Source organism: Pecten maximus, chromosome 9 (assembly GCF_902652985.1).
Source record: "Pecten maximus chromosome 9, xPecMax1.1, whole genome shotgun sequence".
Classification (NCBI taxonomy): Eukaryota; Metazoa; Mollusca; class Bivalvia; order Pectinida; family Pectinidae; genus Pecten; species Pecten maximus.
Window position 1 is genome coordinate 18663252 of NC_047023.1, and position 22740 is coordinate 18685991.

Below are 22740 nucleotides of genomic sequence, written 5' to 3' on the forward strand. Positions count from 1 at the left end.
ATAACATCATTGTTAAAGAATGTTACTTAACATTCGTGATGAATTTGGTGGTTTAATTCAAGCAGTATACTTGACATCAATTCAAAGAATAATCACTATGGAAAAGTGTGTTTGACGAGCCTGTCATTGGTAGAGAGGTCACAGATAGATTGATCGATTAGTGTACTTTATCCACGGACACGTAAGTGTTGTCTCTGTCTGCCACAGTGACTTAATGATTTCGTTATAGGAACGTTTATTAGTGTGTCCCCGAAGGTATATTGAAGTGGCACAGGTTCTTATCTCAATACAGGAAAGGACAGGTACCACTAAACACACTTTGTCACATTTGATTAATGACCTTCATGTCCCAAATTGTGTTTTCCCATGTCATCTTATCACTGATAACTCTTAATATAATGGTAAAATGATCGTAAAAAACATTCTTTTATTTTCATGTCACACAAACAACCTCCTCATAATTCGGTAGTCTACCGAGATCTTCCGGCAAAATCACCACGCGTACCACTTCCGGTTGTTCTGTAGTTTGTGGTAATGAGACAGTATATCACCAGTCCCCGGGGCCCGGGCAGATGAAACCAAACACTTCCCGATTCCACTCAGTAAATTGGTGAGGTACGTTATTGTACGGACAGTAGTCTTCTTTATAGCGAGGGTTGCTCCCACTTCAGTTTGTCTTCTCTATAGCGAGGGTGGTTCCCAACACAGTTCGGCGCCATTCAAGTTTTGTCGTCATTCATATATATTTACACATGGCGTTTCATCGTTTTGACCTGGTGATCTATGTAAATAAACGTATAGGTACTTTTCTTAAAAAATGCAAACAAAACACGTATTATACACTTGTACACACAATAGTATGACAAATCGTAGTCATTGACACACTTTAAAATTTTGATTGCGGGTTCAAAAACGAAATCAATTGAAAATAATATCGCGTTTATTTGCGAATTATGTCCTACGTAAGACTGACGCTTTGTAAACCAGGACAACACCTAGGGAAGGAAGGATATCGAATTACGGTTGTTTAAATCATCCAATTGATAATTCAATAGTATTATATATAAGGGTGTCACTCCACGTTATCAGTAGAATGATAATAAATCGAGGAGACTGTTCTATATAATACCCGACTGTGGCTCCGCATAATAATAATATACCGAGGTGTCGCTCCACGTTATCGACAGTATAATAATATACCGAGGTGTCACTTCATGTTATCGACAGTATAATAATATACCGAGGTGTCACTCCACGTTATCGACAGTATAATAATATACCAAGGTGTCACTCCACGTTATCGACAGTATAATAATATACCGAGGTGTCGCTCCACGTTATCGACAGTATAATAATATACCGAGGTGTCGCTCCACGTTATCGACAGTATAATAATATACCGAGATGTCGCTCCACGTTATCGACAGTATAATAATATACCGAGGTGTCACTCCACGTTATCGACAGTATAATAATATACCGAGGTGTCACTCCACGTTATCGACAGTATAATAATATACCGAGGTGTCACTCTATGTTATCGACAGTATAATAATATACCGAGGTGTCACTCCACGTTATCGACAGTATAATAATATACCGAGGTGTCACTCCACGTTATCGACAGTATAATAATATACCGAGGTGTCGCTCCACGTTATCGACAGTATAATAATATACCGAGGTGTCACTCTATGTTATCGACAGTATAATAATATACCGAGGTGTCACTCCACGTTATCGACAGTATAATAATATACCGAGGTGTCACTCCACGTTATCGACAGTATAATAATATACCGAGGTGTCGCTCCACGTTATCGACAGTATAATGATATACCGAGGTGTCACTCCACGTTATCGACAGTATAATAATATACCGAGGTGTCGCTCCACGTTATCGACAGTATAATAATATACCGAGGTGTCGCTCCACGTTATCGACAGTATAATAATATACCGAGGTGTCACTCCACGTTATCGACAGTATAATAATATACCGAGGTGTCACTCCACGTTATCGACAGTATAATAATATACCGAGGTGTCACTCCACGTTATCGACAGTATAATAATATACCGAGGTGTCACTCCACGTTATCGACAGTATAATAATATACCGAGGTGTCACTCCACGTTATCGACAGTATAATAATATACCGAGGTGTCACTCCACGTTATCGACAGTATAATAATATACCGAGGTGTCACTCCACGTTATCGACAGTATAATAATATACCGAGGTGTCACTCCACGTTATCGACAGTATAATATACCGAGGTGTCACTCCACGTTATCGACAGTATAATAATATACCGAGGTGTCGCTCCACGTTATCGACAGTATAATAATATACCGAGGTGTCACTCCACGTTATCGACAGTATAATAATATACCGAGGTGTCGCTCCACGTTATCGACAGTATAATAATATACCGAGGTGTCGCTCCACGTTATCGACAGTATAATAATATACCGAGGTGTCGCTCCACGTTATCGACAGTATAATAATATACCGAGGTGTCGCTCCACGTTATCGACAGTATAATAATATACCGAGGTGTCACTCTATGTTATCGACAGTATAATAATATACCGAGGTGTCACTCCACGTTATTGACAGTATAATAATATACCGAGGTGTCACTCCACGTTATCGACAGTATAATAATATACCGAGGTGTCACTCCACGTTATCGACAGTATAATAATATACCGAGGTGTCACTCCACGTTATCGACAGTATAATAATATACCAAGGTGTCGCTCCAAGTTATCGACAGTATAATAATATACCGAGGTGTCGCTCCACGTTATCGACAGTATAATAATATACCGAGGTGTCGCTCCACGTTATCGACAGTATAATAATATACCGAGGTGTCACTCTATGTTATCGACAGTATAATAATATACCGAGGTGTCACTCCACGTTATTGACAGTATAATAATATACCGAGGTGTCGCTCCACGTTATCGACAGTATAATAATATACCGAGGTGTCACTCTATGTTATCGACAGTATAATAATATACCGAGGTGTCACTCTATGTTATCGACAGTATAATAATATACCGAGGTGTCACTCCACGTTATCGACAGTATAATAATATACCGAGGTGTAACTCCACGTTATCGACAGTATAATAATATACCGAGGTGTCACTCTATGTTATCGACAGTATAATAATATACCGAGGTGTCACTCCACGTTATCGACAGTATAATAATATACCGAGGTGTCGCTCCACGTTATTGACAGTATAATAATATACCGAGGTGTCACTCCACGTTATCGACAGTATAATGATATACCGAGGTGTCGCTCCACGTTATCGACAGTATAATAATATACCAAGGTGTCACTCCACGTTATTGACAGTATAATAATATACCGAGGTGTCACTCCACGTTATTGACAGTATAATAATATACCGAGGTGTCACTCCACGTTATCGACAGTATAATATACCGAGGTGTCACTCCACGTTATCGACAGTATAATAATATACCGAGGTGTCGCTCTACGTTATTGACAGTATAATATACCGAGGTGTCGCTCCACGTTATCGACAGTATAATAATATACCGCGGTGTCGCTCCACGTTATCGACAGTATAATATACCGAGGTGTCACTCCACGTTATCGACAGTATAATAATATACCGAGGTGTCACTCCACGTTATCGACAGTATAATATACCGAGGTGTCGCTCCACGTTATCGACAGTATAATAATATACCGAGGTGTCGCTCCACGTTATTGACAGTATAATAATATACCGAGGTGTCACTCCACGTTATCGACAGTATAATGATATACCGAGGTGTCGCTCCACGTTATCGACAGTATAATAATATACCAAGGTGTCACTCCACGTTATTGACAGTATAATAATATACCGAGGTGTCACTCCACGTTATCGACAGTATAATAATATACCGAGGTGTCACTCCACGTTATCGACAGTATAATAATATACCGAGGTGTCACTCCACGTTATTGACAGTATAATATACCGAGGTGTCGCTCCACGTTATCGACAGTATAATAATATACCGAGGTGTCACTCCACGTTATCGACAGTATAATAATATACCGAGGTGTCACTCCACGTTATCGACAGTATAATAATATACCGAGGTGTCGCTCCACGTTATCGACAGTATAATAATATACCGAGGTGTCACTCCACGTTATCGACAGTATAATAATATACCGAGGTGTCGCTCCACGTTATCGACAGTATAATAATATACCGAGGTGTCACTCCACGTTATCGACAGTATAATATACCGAGGTGTCACTCCACGTTATCGACAGTATAATAATATACCGAGGTGTCACTCCACGTTATCGACAGTATAATAATATACCGAGGTGTCACTCCACGTTATCGACAGTATAATAATATACCGAGGTGTCACTCCACGTTATCGACAGTATAATAATATACCAAGGTGTCACTCCACGTTATCGAAAGTATAATAATATACCAAGGTGTCACTCCACGTTATCGACATTATAATAATATACCAAGGTGTCACTCCACGTTATCGACAGTATAATAATATACCAAGGTGTCGCTCCACGTTATCGAAAGTATAATAATATACCGAGGTGTCGCTCCACGTTATCGACAGTATAATAATATACCAAGGTGTCACTCCACGTTATCGACAGTATAATAATATACCAAGGTGTCACTCCACGTTATCGACAGTATAATAATATACCGAGGTGTCACTCTATGTTATCGACAGTATAATGATATACCGAGGTGTCACTCCACGTTATCGACAGTATAATAATATACCGAGGTGTCGCTCCACGTTATCGACAGTGCAATAATATACCGAGGTGTCACTCCACGTTATCGACAGTATAATAATATACCGAGGTGTCACTCCACGTTATCGACAGTATAATAATATACCGAGGTGTCACTCCACGTTATCGACAGTATAATAATATACCGAGGTGTCACTCCACGTTATCGACATTATGATAATATACCGAGGTTTCGCTCCACGTTATCGACAGTATAATATAAGTTGATAAGACTGATGTTTGGTGAACAACCCTGCCTGACGGCCCTATACCGTCCGCTTCCGGTCCATAATGGATTGATTACATCTATAGTGTGTTACCGTGTGTAAATGTCAATTCATATGTTTTCATCGATGTAAAAGTAACAGAGATCGTATTCATGATTGTCGCATTCGCTTAAAAAGCTCACAAAGGTTCTTTTTTCAATTTTAAAATTTGATTGAGAAATGTTATTTTCGGGACAAGAAATGCGGTCGTTCATTGATAAAAGCAGAAAGAGGTTGATGACTTTGTTAGACAGAACTAACTAATATTGTTTGTCTTTTCTCAAAGTTGCAATACCGTTCACGTCAACTTTATTGCATGTCACGTCCAAACAATATCATACAGATCGAATAATAAATCAACACAATAAAAACATGTTACACAGTTATCAAGTGCCTAGCACGTTGGAAGTCACATTAATTGTTCAAAAGCCTTTTTTGGATAAAGAATCCTAGACCTCACAATAGTATCTACGGTTCGTTACTCCGCTGGGATCTCACGCATAAAGAGCCTCATTCTGCAGTTTCCTTTAACTGAATCTGAGTACTTTACTAAATATTTTACAAATACATATAGACCGTCATTAGCAGACAATACCGATCCCATTCATTTAGCGCATTATATTGTAAGTCATATTATACGTCTATTGGCCTTCTACCGTCAATAATTTTTAAATGAATAATGGCTATCTCTCGTCTACTATTTCCTCTTCATTGATATCGTCCCTGTCATTGTCACGCACACTAGTACTGTCTTTCACCCGCGTTAACAACGGAGAGACTGATCTGACCTACACGACCTCTATCAATTTCTTAATTATATGTCTAATATGATTGGAATCTCCTCATAATAGAAATGTCGACCTTAAACTTCGATCGCTTGACATGTCTGTTATACACGTCTTTGATGTAAGGTAATTACATATCTAACATTCTACGAGACGGGCAGGATGACCCTGTTTAATTTATTTACCTACCGCAATCTGGTGGAGTATGAGACGAGTACGACCATTCATATGTATCTACAAATCACCTTCTCTCATTTCAAACGCTTCTGGTGGAAAGTAAGGACAAAGACGGTTTTTAATAATATGTGAAAAACAAACTGAAGAGATAAAGGATTAAATTATAATGCCCGAGGACCTTTAATATAATCAGCTTAGAATGCCTTCCTTAAGGAGGCAAACAACTTGTTCGATTTCTACCTCAGTCTAAACTAGATCAGAGACACTTCTAATACTATTTCTTAACCCATAACATTGGCCCGACTACCCTGGAGTAACAAAATACTTGATAACTTTTCAATATCCTGTTGTGTCTTTCATGGAGAGTAAGTATATGAAATTATATTAACTGGAAAAAAAGGACCACCTCGATTTAAGGTCAAAGATCACGTGTCTTGTTGTAACGGGACGTGTGTACTGTCACACCTTAGGCGTCTGTCCAGGTGAATCTATCTCACCTGGGGCCCTCTCATCATATATCATGTGTTGTACATGTACTACAAATTTGTTTCATCCGCCGCGACGTTACTTTTTACAATTTAAAGTCAGGGTCCGTCTATGTGATAACTAAACGGTGTATTGTTCCGGACCAGAATTCCGGAAACGCTGTGCGACACGTTGAGTCGAGTTACCATCTTCCCTGTCTGACTGAGAGAGAGGGGCTGGCAGACTTTCCCAGACGCCCAGACGATGTGTTATAGGTGTTGTACGTCTCCGATTCATGCCATATCTGTTATCAAAGGTAGAAACGAAATAAAGGACACTAATTATATAATTACAGGTGTTTGGGGTGTGACTGTAAACGTCTGATGCACATTTTGGAATTTGAAACATTTAAAAAGATACAGAAAGAAAAATTCGTCACTTTTAACCATCCTGATATTACACCTAGTTATTAGAGTACTCTAATGTTATGTATCTTCCTTCACCAGACATGCCTGCATTGTCGCCAAATCGGCCACTTATCCTGGGGCCCGATATAGTTTCTATAATGAAAGTACTCGCATATCTAACTGTCGATTACCAATTAGGACAATGATGTTTTAATGAGGATAATTATCATCAAAGACAATATATATACGTCAGTGTAGACGCTGGCCGTTTGATGCTTACCATACTGAAGCGTGACATACCCCTGCTCGACAACCACCGACAACACTAATCGCCCTCTGGAATGTAATCATAGACTAATTAGACTAGAAAGCATCAAGTTTTTATAGCGATAAACTTATATAGTACTATTATTTAGTTCTCTGTATCTTGTTAAGTTCTTTATATAAACTTTATTATATTTTACAATAATTTCGAAACCAGTGCAGGATGGTTAAAAGTAGACTGGCCGCCAGACCCCTTTTTTGTTAAGAATTGCCAAGCTAAAGTCTAATACTAGGTTATCTGCCTCTAGTTTGAAACTTAGAATCAGACATATCCTAGGTACCAAAATCATAAAGCTCAATTTTATTTATAATTTTAATATGAAAAGGACATGCCTACTGTATCTATCTCACGTCATGTCGAAAGAGGTGACTAATTGTGGGTCCCCAAGCAGGAACGCGGATCTTCTGTTCATGGACATTGGGGAGCCCAAGAATAAGGCCCACTGTATCCCACTACATATTGATCGCATATGCGTCTTAAAGTGGGTCCCCTGAAGAATCGGGACATTTCTTTCGTATTTTCTATTTAGGTGACATTAAGGTGACCAAAATAATCGTCTACCCCAATTGCCACACTTTGGGTGTTATCTCTGCGCTACCGATCACCAAAGTTCGTACCAGTCTAACTTCTTTTCTAAAATAGGATTACTAGATTTCTTTGCTTTCATTGCACGGCACAACATGGTAGCGACAGCAGGGTTGTTGATATTCCTTCTTGTCATTAGCACAAAGCCCATAACCCGTTCTCTCAAATACATCAATGTATTTTTTTGACCGACGTTCAATCCAGCTGCTTTTAGGAATGTTACAGTGAGGAGGTACGCTTGTACTACATGGTTCCGAATGGCCTCGTCCTTGACCTTGAAAGGACGCAACATCTTAAACAGAGCAAAGCAGCACCACATACTAGTTCCGAATATGTCTAACGAACATGTGTTATGATCTCAGTACTGTTAGCTGCAGACTCGCGTCATAGCGGTATGAATGACGCAGATTCCGACAGACATTTTGTCCATTGCGTACGCTCCGTATATCCTAGGGAATGAGCCGTGTCCTGATCAGTGTAGTTTGGTGATAGAGAACTGTTATACCTACACACACAGCTCTCTAATGAGTGTTGTGATACTCGTATTGCTTTCGTACACCACAAAGTTTCGTCGGATGCCACAAGCCGCCAAATCACTCAAACAAAGTTTTGTTTTCAATATTGCAGTCTAACAATATTCAGCAAGTCTTATTTTTATCTGAAAATGGTTTTACATGTGTATCTACCATTGTTTGTCAAAAGAATGGTACAACATTCATCAACATCATCGGTAACTTTTTTTCCTCAGAAACTACCCGCCCTTCCAAACACAATACGAATGTGGTGTTATATTGATAAAATGAAGTGTACTACAATTTTGTATTTGTGTTTTGTGGTTTGCTGTCGTCCCAGATTTATTCACGGTTAAGTGGTCGCTGCTCGTCCATACAATCTCAGGTGTATCAAAGCTGTTGTTATCAACGCCAGATAAATTAAAAGGGCCAGACTCGAGCTAATAGCGTACAGTACATAGGTTAGGTAACGGTGCCCCGGTCACCAACGAGCCCCAAAACAGCGCGAGACCAACTTCTGATGGCGATACGATCGCCGGGCCAATAAACAATTAAGGTCCATTTAATCTGTCCCTGGTGGTAGCTAAACGGTTCCGAAATAAGCATATCTACGTGTTTCGATGACATTTCGCCACGAAACAACACAAGTCCGTGTTTTATGGGTTTAGATGAATGGAAACGGAATACGTTTATGTACGTTCTGTAACGTAAGGGTCCTGATTCCATCAGATCACCGGTAGAGGTCGGGGCTATCGAGCTGACGGCATGGCGATACACTATTCGATCACTGCCTCTACAAGTCTTTAACTTTAGGTTGGTTGTGTATGACGTCACCTCATTAGAGATTTAATTACAGGCCACACCCGGTGTTGTCCATTCGTTGGTATGGTTTCGGACATTGTTTAATACGATAACTGGGAGGTTTTCCTTTTGTCATTCTCGCACTACGTCAACCTGCCACAGACATGTTTAACACTGATACATGTCGAGTCTAAAAATATCAACCTAGACAGATAGATATAAACTAATAAATAAATATTCGGCGAGGTTTTAACTGGCTGGAAGCCATGGCGATGATTTGTTTAAGATATCAACAATGAATCGCACTTTTAAACGAGTTCACTTGTTTTCGATTTTTTTGTTTCTCCTGATGTATTTCAGACTAATTAGTATGCGTCAAAAATAGACTGACATATATATGTACATGTATATGAAATAAAAGATATACAATGTGCACCTTACGCAGGGCACCGATATCAAATGGTCGCACGATTTAGAAATAGACATTTTACACGTGCATTTCATGTCTCCGTGCCTAAAATAGTTAATGCGTGCAGACATGCAGACTTTGATGGGTTTATATTTGACTCACAATGTTGATTTGAATACGAAAACAGCAACAACAACTTGATTTAAATTAATTTTATATAAAAAAAACATAGAATACAGACTAAATAACTTTGTGATTGACGTAGAGTATTGTCATGGTCTTCGTATTACAAGGCATATGGATGGTAAATGTTTTGTTCGGGCGATAGGAGAAGTTTAATATTTTGCACCTTATTCTTCACACTTTCTCCCCGAAAGGACGATTTTGCGACATTTCATGTTTCTTTATGTCATCATTTCACATTAACCTTGATGACGTCACAGCCAGCCGAACGTTGTAATAGCGAATCGTCATCCATAGTACATCATTCAGTTGACAATGTATATATATACAATAGTCGAGATTCCATCATTCTGCAATTCATGAAAGATGACTTACAGTGTAACTGTTCAAAAACTCAAAATTGCATTTCCTAGTTGTTGGAATATTTTGGTGTGGGGACATTTTTGCCTTTTTTCGTCAAAACATGGTGGTTTTATTTTGGTGTGTCCAAAAAATGACAAAACGGCAAATTTTATGAAACATGCCAATAATAATCCTATGTTGTTTTCACAGAAATAAAGCCAGAAACGGTGTGTCCGGAATATCCGGCATTTAGTACCGACGACGTTATAATTTGGTGTGTTAAATTTTGGCACTTTCATGTCAGGCGCCAAAAACCCCAAATATACCTACAACCAAAATATCACAATTTACGATAGCTTCGAGTGTAAACTGTGCTGATCTTAATCGATGTAAAAAAAACCCTGGTAATTAAGATCTATCAAGTCAGTTTTACATTATAAAACTAAACTTACGCCATAATCATAGAATGACATAAAATCAACGCACATTATTTATCGATCACGTATCAATACTGATTTTAATTTTGTTGTTTTTGTTTTGTTTCAGCGGAATTCGTTCAAGGATTAGAAAGATATGACTTCACATTTCCATCCAGGGTGACCCCCGACGGCACCCATATATCTCATTCCTTACATCCCAATATACGGCGGAGGAAGAGGAGTGCCGAAGTGTTTTCTCCGGAATCCGAGGAAACACCTGATCACACAGTACATTATAAAGTGAATGTAGAAAATAAACTTATTTATTTAAAAGTTAAACCAAATTATAAACTTTATTTTCCGTCCTTAGTTGTTGAAAGACGAAAAGGTGTTTTTGGAAATGTAACGGATTCTGTGTTTACGGGTGTCGCGCCGGGAGAGGACCATTGTCATTTTGTTGGAGAGGTTCTCGGAGAAACGTCATCAACAGTGGCACTGGAAGTCTGTAACGGACTGGTGAGTATAACAATAATATCTGTTTTAAACAAGTTAGTGAATCATTGACATTAAAAGTGATGGTAGATAACTCTATCTAGTATATCTCATGGGAGATAACTGTACCTAGTATATCACATGGGAGATAACTGTACCTAGTATATCACATGGGAGATAACTGTACCAAATATATCACATGGGAGATAACTCTACCAAATATATCACATGGGAGATATCTCTACCTAGTATTTCACATGGGAGATAACTCTACCTGGTAACTTTCAAGGGAAATAACTCTGTCCAGCATCTCAAATGGGAGATAACTCTGTCATGTAACTCGCAAGGGAAATAACTCAATCTAGCATCTCACATAGGAGATAACTCTACCAGGTAACTCACTAGGTAGAGTATTGTTTTTTTAGTTCGTGAAGATTAAGAAAATTAATAGAGAGAATGAAAATACGGCAATATGACGGGACGTTCAACCTTATCCTCGATATATCAGGATTAAGATTAAAAGAGAGGCACGTGTACGTGTCTTGCTCACGCGTTCACGGACTTGCCCATATGACGTTCCGTGAGACTGCAGATCCAATCTTATACTCGACACAACAGGAATATGTTAAAACAGAGGTTATTGTGTTTACGCGCCCAGGGACTTGACAAATTACCAACCCACGGTCTATGATAATATTTATAATATTGAGACGGTGGGTTAATAAGTTGAACATGTTTTAGGTAATAACACCAGATATGTGGTTTGACACTTATGGGTTACATACGGAACATTTATTGGGAAGTAAAAGTTACCGAACAAACATGATCGATTTATTATGTGAGGGTATGCAGATTATAATTTCATGTTGAGCATAGGGACTTGGTAAAAATTCCCAAACCCGCCGATCGTAAGTTTTGGAATCTGTTCATATACCCTGTGACACGGACCCCTCCAGTATAAAGGGCGGTGACGCGGGGGATACCCAGGTGGAAACACTTGGTCTCGATGGAACCTCTCCAGAAACCAATCATGTCCTCTGACTCGTTACTTTGTAGCTAGAGATTTAAGTGCTTCACAATGACGGAAAATCTTGACAAGTGCTAAAGACTGGGAGCCCGGCCAGATATCTGAGAAATACCAGAGAGCTCACACCAAACACGATGGCGTGTTTTCATTGGCTAACGTGGAAAGAACGTAACATCGCATAACATACTTGTTCAGCAAATTTCGTACAAATGAATTACTTATTTGCGAATGCTTTTTTTTCAATTCATTGTAGGAAGCGGTATGTATCAAATAGCACGATGAAACACAACGATAACTTGTTGTAGAATGAGTTTATCGTGGAAAATGCCGTAGATTGTCAACGCGAAAACAAAAATTGTGGACATAAAATTTTTATCGTATTAACACCCACTCTAAATTGACAGAACAAAAACAAGTTTGAAATAGGATGTTGAGTGGCACCCATAAACGTGATTCGCTTTCCTGCTGTGATATCGTGTCAATTCAAAATTGGGGAACAGGCGTTGGCCGAATTGGCGAGACGCACAGAAAGTTGTGGAACCACCAGATAAGGTGAGGACATGGGCGCTAACATAAACAGCGATGGGAATAGCGATATAATGGCGCTTAGGAAACAAGATGGTAGGTTTGGTTTGTATTGTTTAATGCCGACAGATATGGCCACTAAAGGACGGGCTCTCCTGTCTGCGAGATGCATGCGTGTGTTGAGTGCGTGTGTTACTTGGGAGGCTGTGGTGGAATGTTCGTGATTGTCTTCTTGTGATGGCGCAAATCTGATGTCGACTTTATAGTGCTACATCACTGAGGCATACTGCTGAAGACACCCAACAGGACACACTACCCGGTCACATGCCATAACTACCACTTGTATACTAGTAGATAGATTCTGGTGTGGCTCGACCAGGGGACAGAATCAAAAGTCCTCTCACGGGGTTGAACACCCATGCTAAAGGTCAAAAGTGAGACAGTGTCAAGTGAGACATTAGGAAGAATAATTTAGAACAGAAAGGATAAGATCTCAAATTTAGTCGATCATGCAACGAGGCAGCAGGCACAATTTTCGCAACCTACCTGCAGGGCAAATAACCTTGTTTGTTCTGGACAGAAAACAGCATATTATATTCCAAAAAAGGTGTCCTTATAACTGATATTGACCCCCCACTCCCGCTGACTTCTAGTATTATAGTTATATAAAGAGGAACTGACGTAAAACAAATAGCATGTTTGTGGAGTTAATCACATTAAACCAGAAGAAAACTAATGAATCTCCATAACAGGAGGGGCAACCTTTTCTCATGAGTGCTCACAAACAAACAAGAGGTCTTATACAGCATACACGAATACAATAACCTATTTCTCAGTACTGTCTACACGAAAACGAGAACCTATTTCTCAGAACTGCCTACACGGATACGAGAACATATTTCTCAGTACTATCTACACGAATACGAGAAATTATTTCTTAGTTCTGTCTACACGAATGCGAGAACCTATTTCTCAGTACTGCCTACACGCATAAGAGAACCTATTTCTCAGAACTGTCTACACGGATACGAGAACCTCTTTCTCGATAATGTGAGCACACCGATAGGATTAGTTCTTTCAGTATAACTTGTCTGGATGAAACATCATTATGAGTTTCTAAATGTAATGGAAAGTCCTAATTAAAACAGTTTGGTAATTTACACTTTCTGAGGGACATAAACGCAAGAACACCCAACGATCACAGATATAATAACCGTTAATGGCCTGCCCATCACATTAAAAAGTCTTTACCATGATCATTAACATGAAACTCTCTGTTGGAGGAATTACGTATCACATTATGTATTTCCGTCATATTAACGAACGAGACAACTTCCATCCAACCGTCAAGGAGACTATGGTTGCGGAAGAGGTAGCTGTATTGTATTGGTGATCATTTCTGTGTGAGACCTTAAAGCAGTACGAGGGATCAGTCCCCAGGTAGATGTAAGATGCTCTTACAAAGTATAACAAAGTAGGAGTTGATTGAATTCCAAATCCAGCGCATGTGGTGTACTGTACTTTGAACGTTTGCGAATATTTTGAGTTTTGGACTTTTTGCAATATTCGAGTTCATTGAAGTTTTCCTTGTAAACTAGCTAAGCAGATCCTAGACGTGTACAACAACCATGTTCCCCCGAGGCAGTACGATAATTACATGCTATTCTAAATGTAAATAACTCCTTTTCACAATCTATTAAGATGTGTTATCACTATCAACAGAGGGAATTGTGTAGGTGTTTGAAATAGAATGAGAGTGTTGGCACTTCCCAATAAACAGTGTTGTTTTTTAACATGAAGTGGTTCCCAGGCGAACAGTACACGGTGCCTTATGTAACACGTGTTCCTGTACGTATAGCAGTCGAGGCTATAAGGAGACCATTCTGTCTACTCTGTTCTATGGGGTGTTAAGGAACCTAGACCCATTATTGACATATCGTAATAACCACCTGTGGTCATGACAACGTAATAGAGTCTTCATCGCTAGCATTACCCTGCTCCGGAATATCTGCTGTCCGGACGTGTGGTTCTATTGTTAGAGACCACCTAGCTATTATATTGCTTCTGAACCATGAGACACGTGTCTTTACTAATCTTCGCGAGCTTCCAGTTTGTGGAACCCTGGTGGCGCCCTGCTCTGAGCCAAAATTAGAGTTGCCATTTGTTCTAAAATAAAAGTCGTGGAGAGAATGCATTACCCTGTGGTAAATAGCTTATTTACTCGTGTTTAGAGTACGCTGACGAGACTTGTTAGTTGAACACTGTCTGTGAAGCAGATTAATTCACGTGTAAAACACGACGTAGATATGTCTACAGTCTGTTCTTTAATGAAGCGGTTCCTGCGACAAGGAGGTACGATCGGCTGATTGGAATGTCGATACCTTGCTGAACCGACCCGCACTCCTCTGCTGTATCGCGAATCGTCTTTGGATTATACAGTCTACAATATCCGGTGATAAGAGTTTAAAACTTTTGCGACAGTGCAATCTAAATTAGAACATGCTATACTAAAACGCCCCGGATGTTAGTTCTACAAAGATACAATCTCCCAGTACCTATACCAAGTTTCCCTCAGTCTCGTTATGAAAAAAAATCCTTCTAATATTTTGTTATTAAATGAACAATCTATCTCAGACTGATACAAGAGCCACGGATGTTTAACCAAACGCGCATTTCTAAAGATGTTTTTGGTATTTCTGAACTTTATAACATCATATCAAAAAGGTTGGGTTGCTTAAATCTATTTTTTCAACACGTCACCCTGAGTGCAGTTTAAATGCCACTTGAACGCTGAGCTTTTTACGTTACCGCATTATCCTTTGACCCAAGGGACATCTGCTAATAACAAATGTCACTAACAAAGACACTAGAATGACAATACTTGAGTCTGAGAGAAAACTCGCAGGATATCCGGTCCTTAGGCAAAGAAAAGGGCGCGAGGTGTCTCTACCTATAGATGGCGCACCTATAGTTTCGGTATTACCGCCATAGTACAAATGACCTTTGACCCGGAACCCGTTACTTTAAACATATTTATTTCAAAAGATATACGTGTTCTTGTTGCTTCATAATATACCGGTAATGAATACGTTGATATAAATAAGTTCGGTCATGTTTGATAACATCGATGGCTTCTGTAGGTAATCAGGGACAATCACTCGCACGTTCTAGAACCTTATTATTATGATGATTTACGGAACCTCGCTGTTAACTCTTCAATCATCATCAAAGACACACAGAAGTACATTTGGTCTATGGTAAATTATGTAAGTGACAATCGGGCAAAGATGTTGGTGATAGATATGTCATTTGACATTGGTCTCTGTTCAGGAAATATTACTACAACTGACCTTCAATGACCTTTCTTTGACCTTAAAATCGTCGCGGATTATCTAATAGACAGATAACAGGGATTATTACCATATACGAATGAATTAATGCTACAGTTCCATTCAAGTGTTCAGCCTTACATAGGGTCATGTTACCAGACACCATTGAAAAATAAACTTGAGAGAGAAACGTTGAGCGTTGTTCCGCCGATACAGTGAAGTACATGTGCTCTGAATGACCCTTGTAAGGTTTGTTTACGTTTTAATTAGATTACTGGGTGAACCGAGGCGTACACCTACCTATATAAAAATAAGTGGTGTGCAATGGTATATCTGGGTTTAAATCTCACCGAGATTCAGAAGATATCGCCAAACAAGCTAAAACTAATGAATTAAAATTGAAAATTTACCATATCTTACCAATTTCCCATTCGTGGAGGCCGATACTGTTCTGTATAATTATTGTTATTGCGACAAAGACGATGAGACATGTTTTCGTTGTGGTGGGAGATAGAGCCTTGACACAATGACGACCCCAATTAGTCAAACAATGTCTCATTTCTTTGAAGTAAACATATAAATACTGGTATAGGCCGTAAACCGGACAAATAGAATGACCGCTGGACATCATTAACATATATGACGGCCATGACGATTGTACCGGGATGTTGGAATGTAGTATATGCCTTTATGGTATCTGGCGACTCCTGGGTAAATTAATTCTGATACTTTATCGGTCTTTTTAAAAATCTGATATGGACCGATTTTAAAAGGCGGACAAAACATCCGAAACCTTTGTACTTGTGTACAATTTGTCACGCCCCGGGTACACTGTTGTGCCGAGGTGACGCTGTTACGGCCTCAGAGAGGAAACATGGCGAAAAGTAATGTAGTCTGGACATTGACCCTTACGGACAAACTTATCTCGGTAATTCAAACTAACGACCATGCCAGATTGCTACAGGGAAACCCGGAGCTGCTGGGGCGTTGATGCCGATATCTAACCTTATATATTATCTTTATCGAAGATATTTGACAAATTGTTAATACGAGTGTGAATTGGACCTGGGGATTTGGCAGGAGTGAGCTATATTGACAATGGCTGCCGAGTTGATATCCTGGACATTTAGAAAATTCTCGATCTGGATATGTGCAAATTAATAAAATGTCTGTAAATTGTGATGATAAAGTGACAGAGCCATTGATTGAGTATCTGAAATGTAGTCGTTTGAATCTCAGCTTTCCCCACTACTGATGAATGGACCACCTGGTAGGTTGTGTGATAGGGTTGCGATAAAGCTGATTCCGTTCCATTCCGATATCGGCTATCGCCTCTCACTCAGGTCCTAGACCGACAAAGTCATCCCTCGTCTTTCACAGCCTGTCCGCGGGCATTAGTACATCCGAGATTTGTTGGTGCAGTAATTGAATCCAACACGTGTGCTCGCAATAAAATATAAACCTTGTTTCAAAAGTTCGACAGACGTACCAGAATGTGTTATAGGCGTGTGCTGTGGTGGCCATCTATATTTTCTTTCGCTTCTTTATCTAAATGCATTTTGGTTTATCGTAATTCTTTCTGATATGCTACATTAATATTGGAAAAACACAGATTCGTGATTATTTTTGTACTAACACATGGCCCATCCAAAACTTATAGGATTGTTGCAAATTGAAATTTCCCGTACAAGTTTTCCGAAACAACACAAAGGGCAGATAACTCAACAAAGAGACGACAGACATCGGTTATCTCCCATCTTGACAGACACATGTCAGCGATAACACGTTGATTACTGAGATGTTTTTTTGAATATATATATTGAATACAACACCTTGATTTACAATTATGATTGTACTTTTTCAAGGCAGATAAGCTATTGTTTCTTACAACACCACAATAAAAAAAACTACTAATTAACTTGATGTATAGAATACTAATTAAGTTAATCTTACAAAAATAGCAGGTTAAAGTACATTTCATTTGTTGACTCCTAAATGAGATTTTACTTAATTGTCGTCTGCTTCATTGTTCAAAGCATTATTATTCAATTAAGATCGGGATAGAAGGGAAGGCCGCTATAACTAATAATTCACGACGCGGATCTCGTTATCAAAGTACATATGGAAGAATGTGTTTTTTGGAAATAATTACATATATATATCGCGCACGGTGCCAGTATCAATTAGACCTGATATGATTCACCTCATTCCCTAAAACAGTTGTGTACAATATTAATCACGTGTTATAGTAACGGAAGTCAGGGCGATTATTTCTGTAAAAGTTATATTCATTAATTAGGTTATCATGCCTATTTTTGTTTACGGAAATCCGAAATCACATGCATTTCCTCAGATTTTCTTATGGAAATGTCATACGATATTGATATGTTTGTAAACTTCGGGGTAACCCCCGTAATCCCCTATCACTGATACTAATATGTTGGCCCCTATCGACCGAGTCACACCTATACAGTTGTATATTCGATAACGGTATGGCCTGGTTCTCTACCTAATCCAATTGGCTGGTAGATATTTGTAAAATACGATATTTCCTCACATCAATACACAATTGAATTGATCGATTTTGCGCATATCCACAGGGACATGATAATCTGGAATACACGTAGACTGTTTTACATTCGCAGGTCCCTGTGCGTAGAATTGACTCTAGTCGCTTATTAGGTCTATTTTTGATTTTTTTCGGGTCGAAAAAAGCAAAAACGCGTTTTTCGAGTCTGCGGTCTTAGAAGCGAAATCATGAGCGCCATTCTTAGTCGCTTTCCAGCAAGTTGCTGATTGTTTCGTCGCGGGGAAAAAGTGAAAAAGCGCAGTATGTACCACGAAAAACGCGCTAGTAAGTGACCAAGAAAACGCTTTTTTGGCACGAAATGCAAGAATGGTCCTAATCAGCCATCATTACTGACGGATATATATATTCACAACATAACAATTTAACAATTTAAGAAGAAATCGAAATCAAATGTGTTATGGTTTTAGGATATCAGTTAATGACGAAATATCAGGGTGTCTGTGTATATCTCGCTAGTTGTTGATTACGGTATGCATGGTATAGGAGAATTGGTGTATTTTGTTCGTAAGCACGTGCTGGTGTGCGTGAGGGGTGTCGAACTTGCCGACTTCTATAAGAAGGCTCCCCTGCCGTTACAAAGACAGGCGATACATAAATTACACCTTGAGATAAATTTAAAACATGGCGATATCGACATCTTATCTTGTCATACATTTCCACACCATTATCGCCTTCCAACAAATCAATTCTCTACCCTGCTAATATTTTCTCCTCGACTTTTCTTTAATAGTTCATGATAAACCATTTACACATTTTTAAAATTCTTGGCAGAAAATAATCGGTACTTAATTTCGCGGACCAGGGATCTGTTCCGACTGACGATGCTAAGTGTCCCAGTATGTCTATAACGGGTTTTTTTCGTAACCTGTCCTGTCAATCATAAGATTTCCGTAACGACCTTACGGGATTATCAACAGATAGGACGTTTTGAAACTATTGTTTTTATAGGAAAATAATCTCATGGTTATAGGGTTTAACAGCTTTTTAAAGAAAGTGGTATTTTAAGATGAAAACTTGAAGCTTCGTTTATTCATAATTTTCGAAATATTGGCATTGATCCCGGTTGGTCTTTTGTGACTTTGCATCTGGGATTTATGGTTCGTCATTGTTCCAGTTTCGGTCCGAGGTGTCTTTGAGGAAAGAACACTGACAAACCAACTTATAATTAAAAAAAAATGCGTTTCTTCAAATTTTGAATCAATCTGAGGTTTGTCTTTGTTGAAAACCGTTTACAATTTCGAAAGAAAAGAATTTATATATGATATATCTATATATGACGAAATGGTATAGGACAACAATTCTATGGCTCGCGGTCTGTCCGGGCCTCAAACCCATGATCTACGGCACCTAGCCAGAAGTATCCGCAGCTTATACCACTGCAACACATCCGCGTTCTTAAAAAAAGACGTTTCAATGGCGCAGCGATGATCTGCTCGATACCCTGACGTGATCATAGTGGCAAGTCGTCTATTAAATGATATGAATACCTGGATTGCAATGTATATATACATATATGGATGCGAATTGTATAAATGTACATGTAACGTATATTCAACATAATACAATAACGACAGAGTTTTCAAATCTTTACCTTCGGATCAACAAAACATTGTGCATATGATAAATTGTGTTAATAATTAGATATAAATTCAAATTCAACTTTATTGCATTTTGCATCCAAATTGAAATAGAACACATCATGATAAGGTACATACATTGGTTTTAAGATAGTCTACATTTAATGCGATAAATTGTCTATTGGATATACTAAGTAATTCGTCTATGAGTCGGTTTTGCAAATGTCATTCAGCATAACATATCATTTATTTTCAAAAGTTCATCCCGATTTGAAAAAAAAAATCGTTGTTTATTCATAATAATCATACACAAAATCACTAATTGCCATCGTTTTCAAAGATGGAATTTCCAGTTTTTAACATCAAACAATTTTACTTAAAACCATATACAGTAACAGATTCGGGTCATCAACTATAATCACATCTGACACTTGACTACACGAACCTCAAACCGGAAGGCGGACCCAAACGTCACCGGGAATCCCGATTACCCAAGTTAGTTGAAGTTTGAAATCACCACAGCGTTATCAGATTACATAGCCTTTGATTATACATCTAATACAGTTTATGATGCAATACATATATTGTTGTATTATTTCAAACAGGACACAGGACACAAATTAACAAGTTTTTCCTTGCAATGCAGAATAATAGTATACAACATATCTCATATGACAAATAAGATGTTTACTTATAAAGTCTATTTTTTCTCTATATATATGTAAGATATATTTCTATATAATATATCTTATATCGTACATAAGATGTTTCTTAATACTATATAGCATATCTTATATCACTTTATGAATATATGTTCAGTTGGCGTGCCATACAGTGGTCCTGATACTTTCTTGTCCCATATGACAACCGATCAAGTACACCCTTGCTCCACTTTTTATGTTTTATCGAACGATTGATAAATAACCGTCCTTGAGATATATTGTAGAGTCAGCGTAAAATCAGCCTTTTAATACTGTCTTGTTACGAGTAACTTGGGGACACCGTTACGTTAGTACCAGGCCCCGCACGTGACGTAGCCCAAGGTATTTTTGGTTACAAAAATTACACGGCATAGAAAATAAGGTCATCGCTGTAATATCGTACTATAGGACTTAAAAAATCAATAAAAACATCATGACATTTCAGTTGTGCTATCGCACACACCGGTTATTGTAGGTTTGGTAGGATCGTTACTGACGGTTGTACTTTTCATGTTTTCCCACTACACCGGTAATTGTAGGTTTGGTAGGATCGTTACTGACGGTTGTACTTTTCATGTTTTCCCACTACACCGGTAATTGTAGGTTTGGTAGGATCGTTTCTGGCGGTTGTACTTTTCATGTTTTCCCACTACACCGGTAATTGTAAGTTTGATAGGATCGTTACTGACGGTTGTACTTTTCATGTTTTCCCACTACACCGGTAATTGTAAGTTTTGTAGGATCGTTACTGACGGTTGTACTTTTCATGTTTTCCCACTACACCGGTAATTGTAAAGTTTGGTGGGATCATTACTTTTCCCACTACACCGGTATTATAGACTAGCTACCACCAGTGTGGCAGTATCAAACTCAGACACACAAACCAATTTGTCTGCTCGTTTAGTGTCCATAACCCGCCGAACATGTGTTTATCATGCTTATGTACCGTAAAAACAGCTGATATCTGGTAATTTACCGGTGAAGAGTTAGAAAATTAAATTTGAATTATGAACACGTCCAGGAGTGGTTATATGGGAATAAATTATTGTTTGGGTCTCTACCGCATTGTCCATGTAAATCTTACATATATTTTGTGAATTAAACATTATGTAAGTCGTTCAACACGCGATTAACAGCAGATAATACCAATAAACGAACGATACCATAATTCTAACCCAAAGACGTGGGCAAAAAACCAACAAATATAGAGTGGCATGCATGGAGATATTTGAAAAAGTATAAGGAGAATAAATCTGGGAGGTCCGGAAGGTTAAACGTCTTCTGTTTACCGAGGACACCCGATAATATGGTAAATCTCCCGGAAGCAGTGAAAATGTCTAATAACTAAAGGGAGTTTCGAGATTTAGGAATTTCCTGTTTTAGTGAACACATTATTTAGAAAATGTTTATTTGATAACTGCATCATATTTTCTTCAAAATGTAAGCTTAATTTTCACACTTCATTTCGAGATTTTCTTTTTCCTTGTGCGATATGTCCGATGTACTCGATGCTTCCTGGAATGCCATCGACCTCGTTCACATTATAAGAACGTACATGACAAAGATTTGTATGGCGGGTGTCGTCGTTGAAGGATGTATACCTGAATAAGTGTTTTGGTAGTTGTAGAGCTTGCATGGCGCGGGATAGTCAAGATAGTTAGGTACTAAGATAGTTAGGTACCAAGCAGTTTGAATGTGGACTCGAAAAAAGATAGCTGTAGACTGATGATACCGTAAAATAGATATATTTCAGTTTAAATATAGGAACATTTGATAGCTGTGGACTTGTATAGGATAGAGACATCAAGGGCTGAGATATAGTTTTATAAAACGGACATCAAAATCATGGTCGTCAACCGTGCTAATGGGTATGTTACCACAAAACGGCGTATAATGTGGTTATAATACACACATTGAGATGAGGTATTTTAATGGTCGGGTCAGGTCAGGGGGTCATATTTTAATTTCTTCACAGGTGCGATAAGTTTTT

The 22740-nt window shown here is 38.6% G+C and overlaps 1 protein-coding gene across 1 annotated transcript in view; it reads left to right on the forward strand.

The window, feature by feature from the left end:
- Positions 1-22740, forward strand: part of LOC117333849 (A disintegrin and metalloproteinase with thrombospondin motifs 7-like) — a 66355-nt gene that overhangs the window by 5074 nt on the left and 38541 nt on the right. Inside the window, 1 exon segment of the mRNA XM_033893264.1 lies at positions 10637-11025. Within this exon segment, the coding sequence (XP_033749155.1) occupies positions 10637-11025 (389 nt within the window).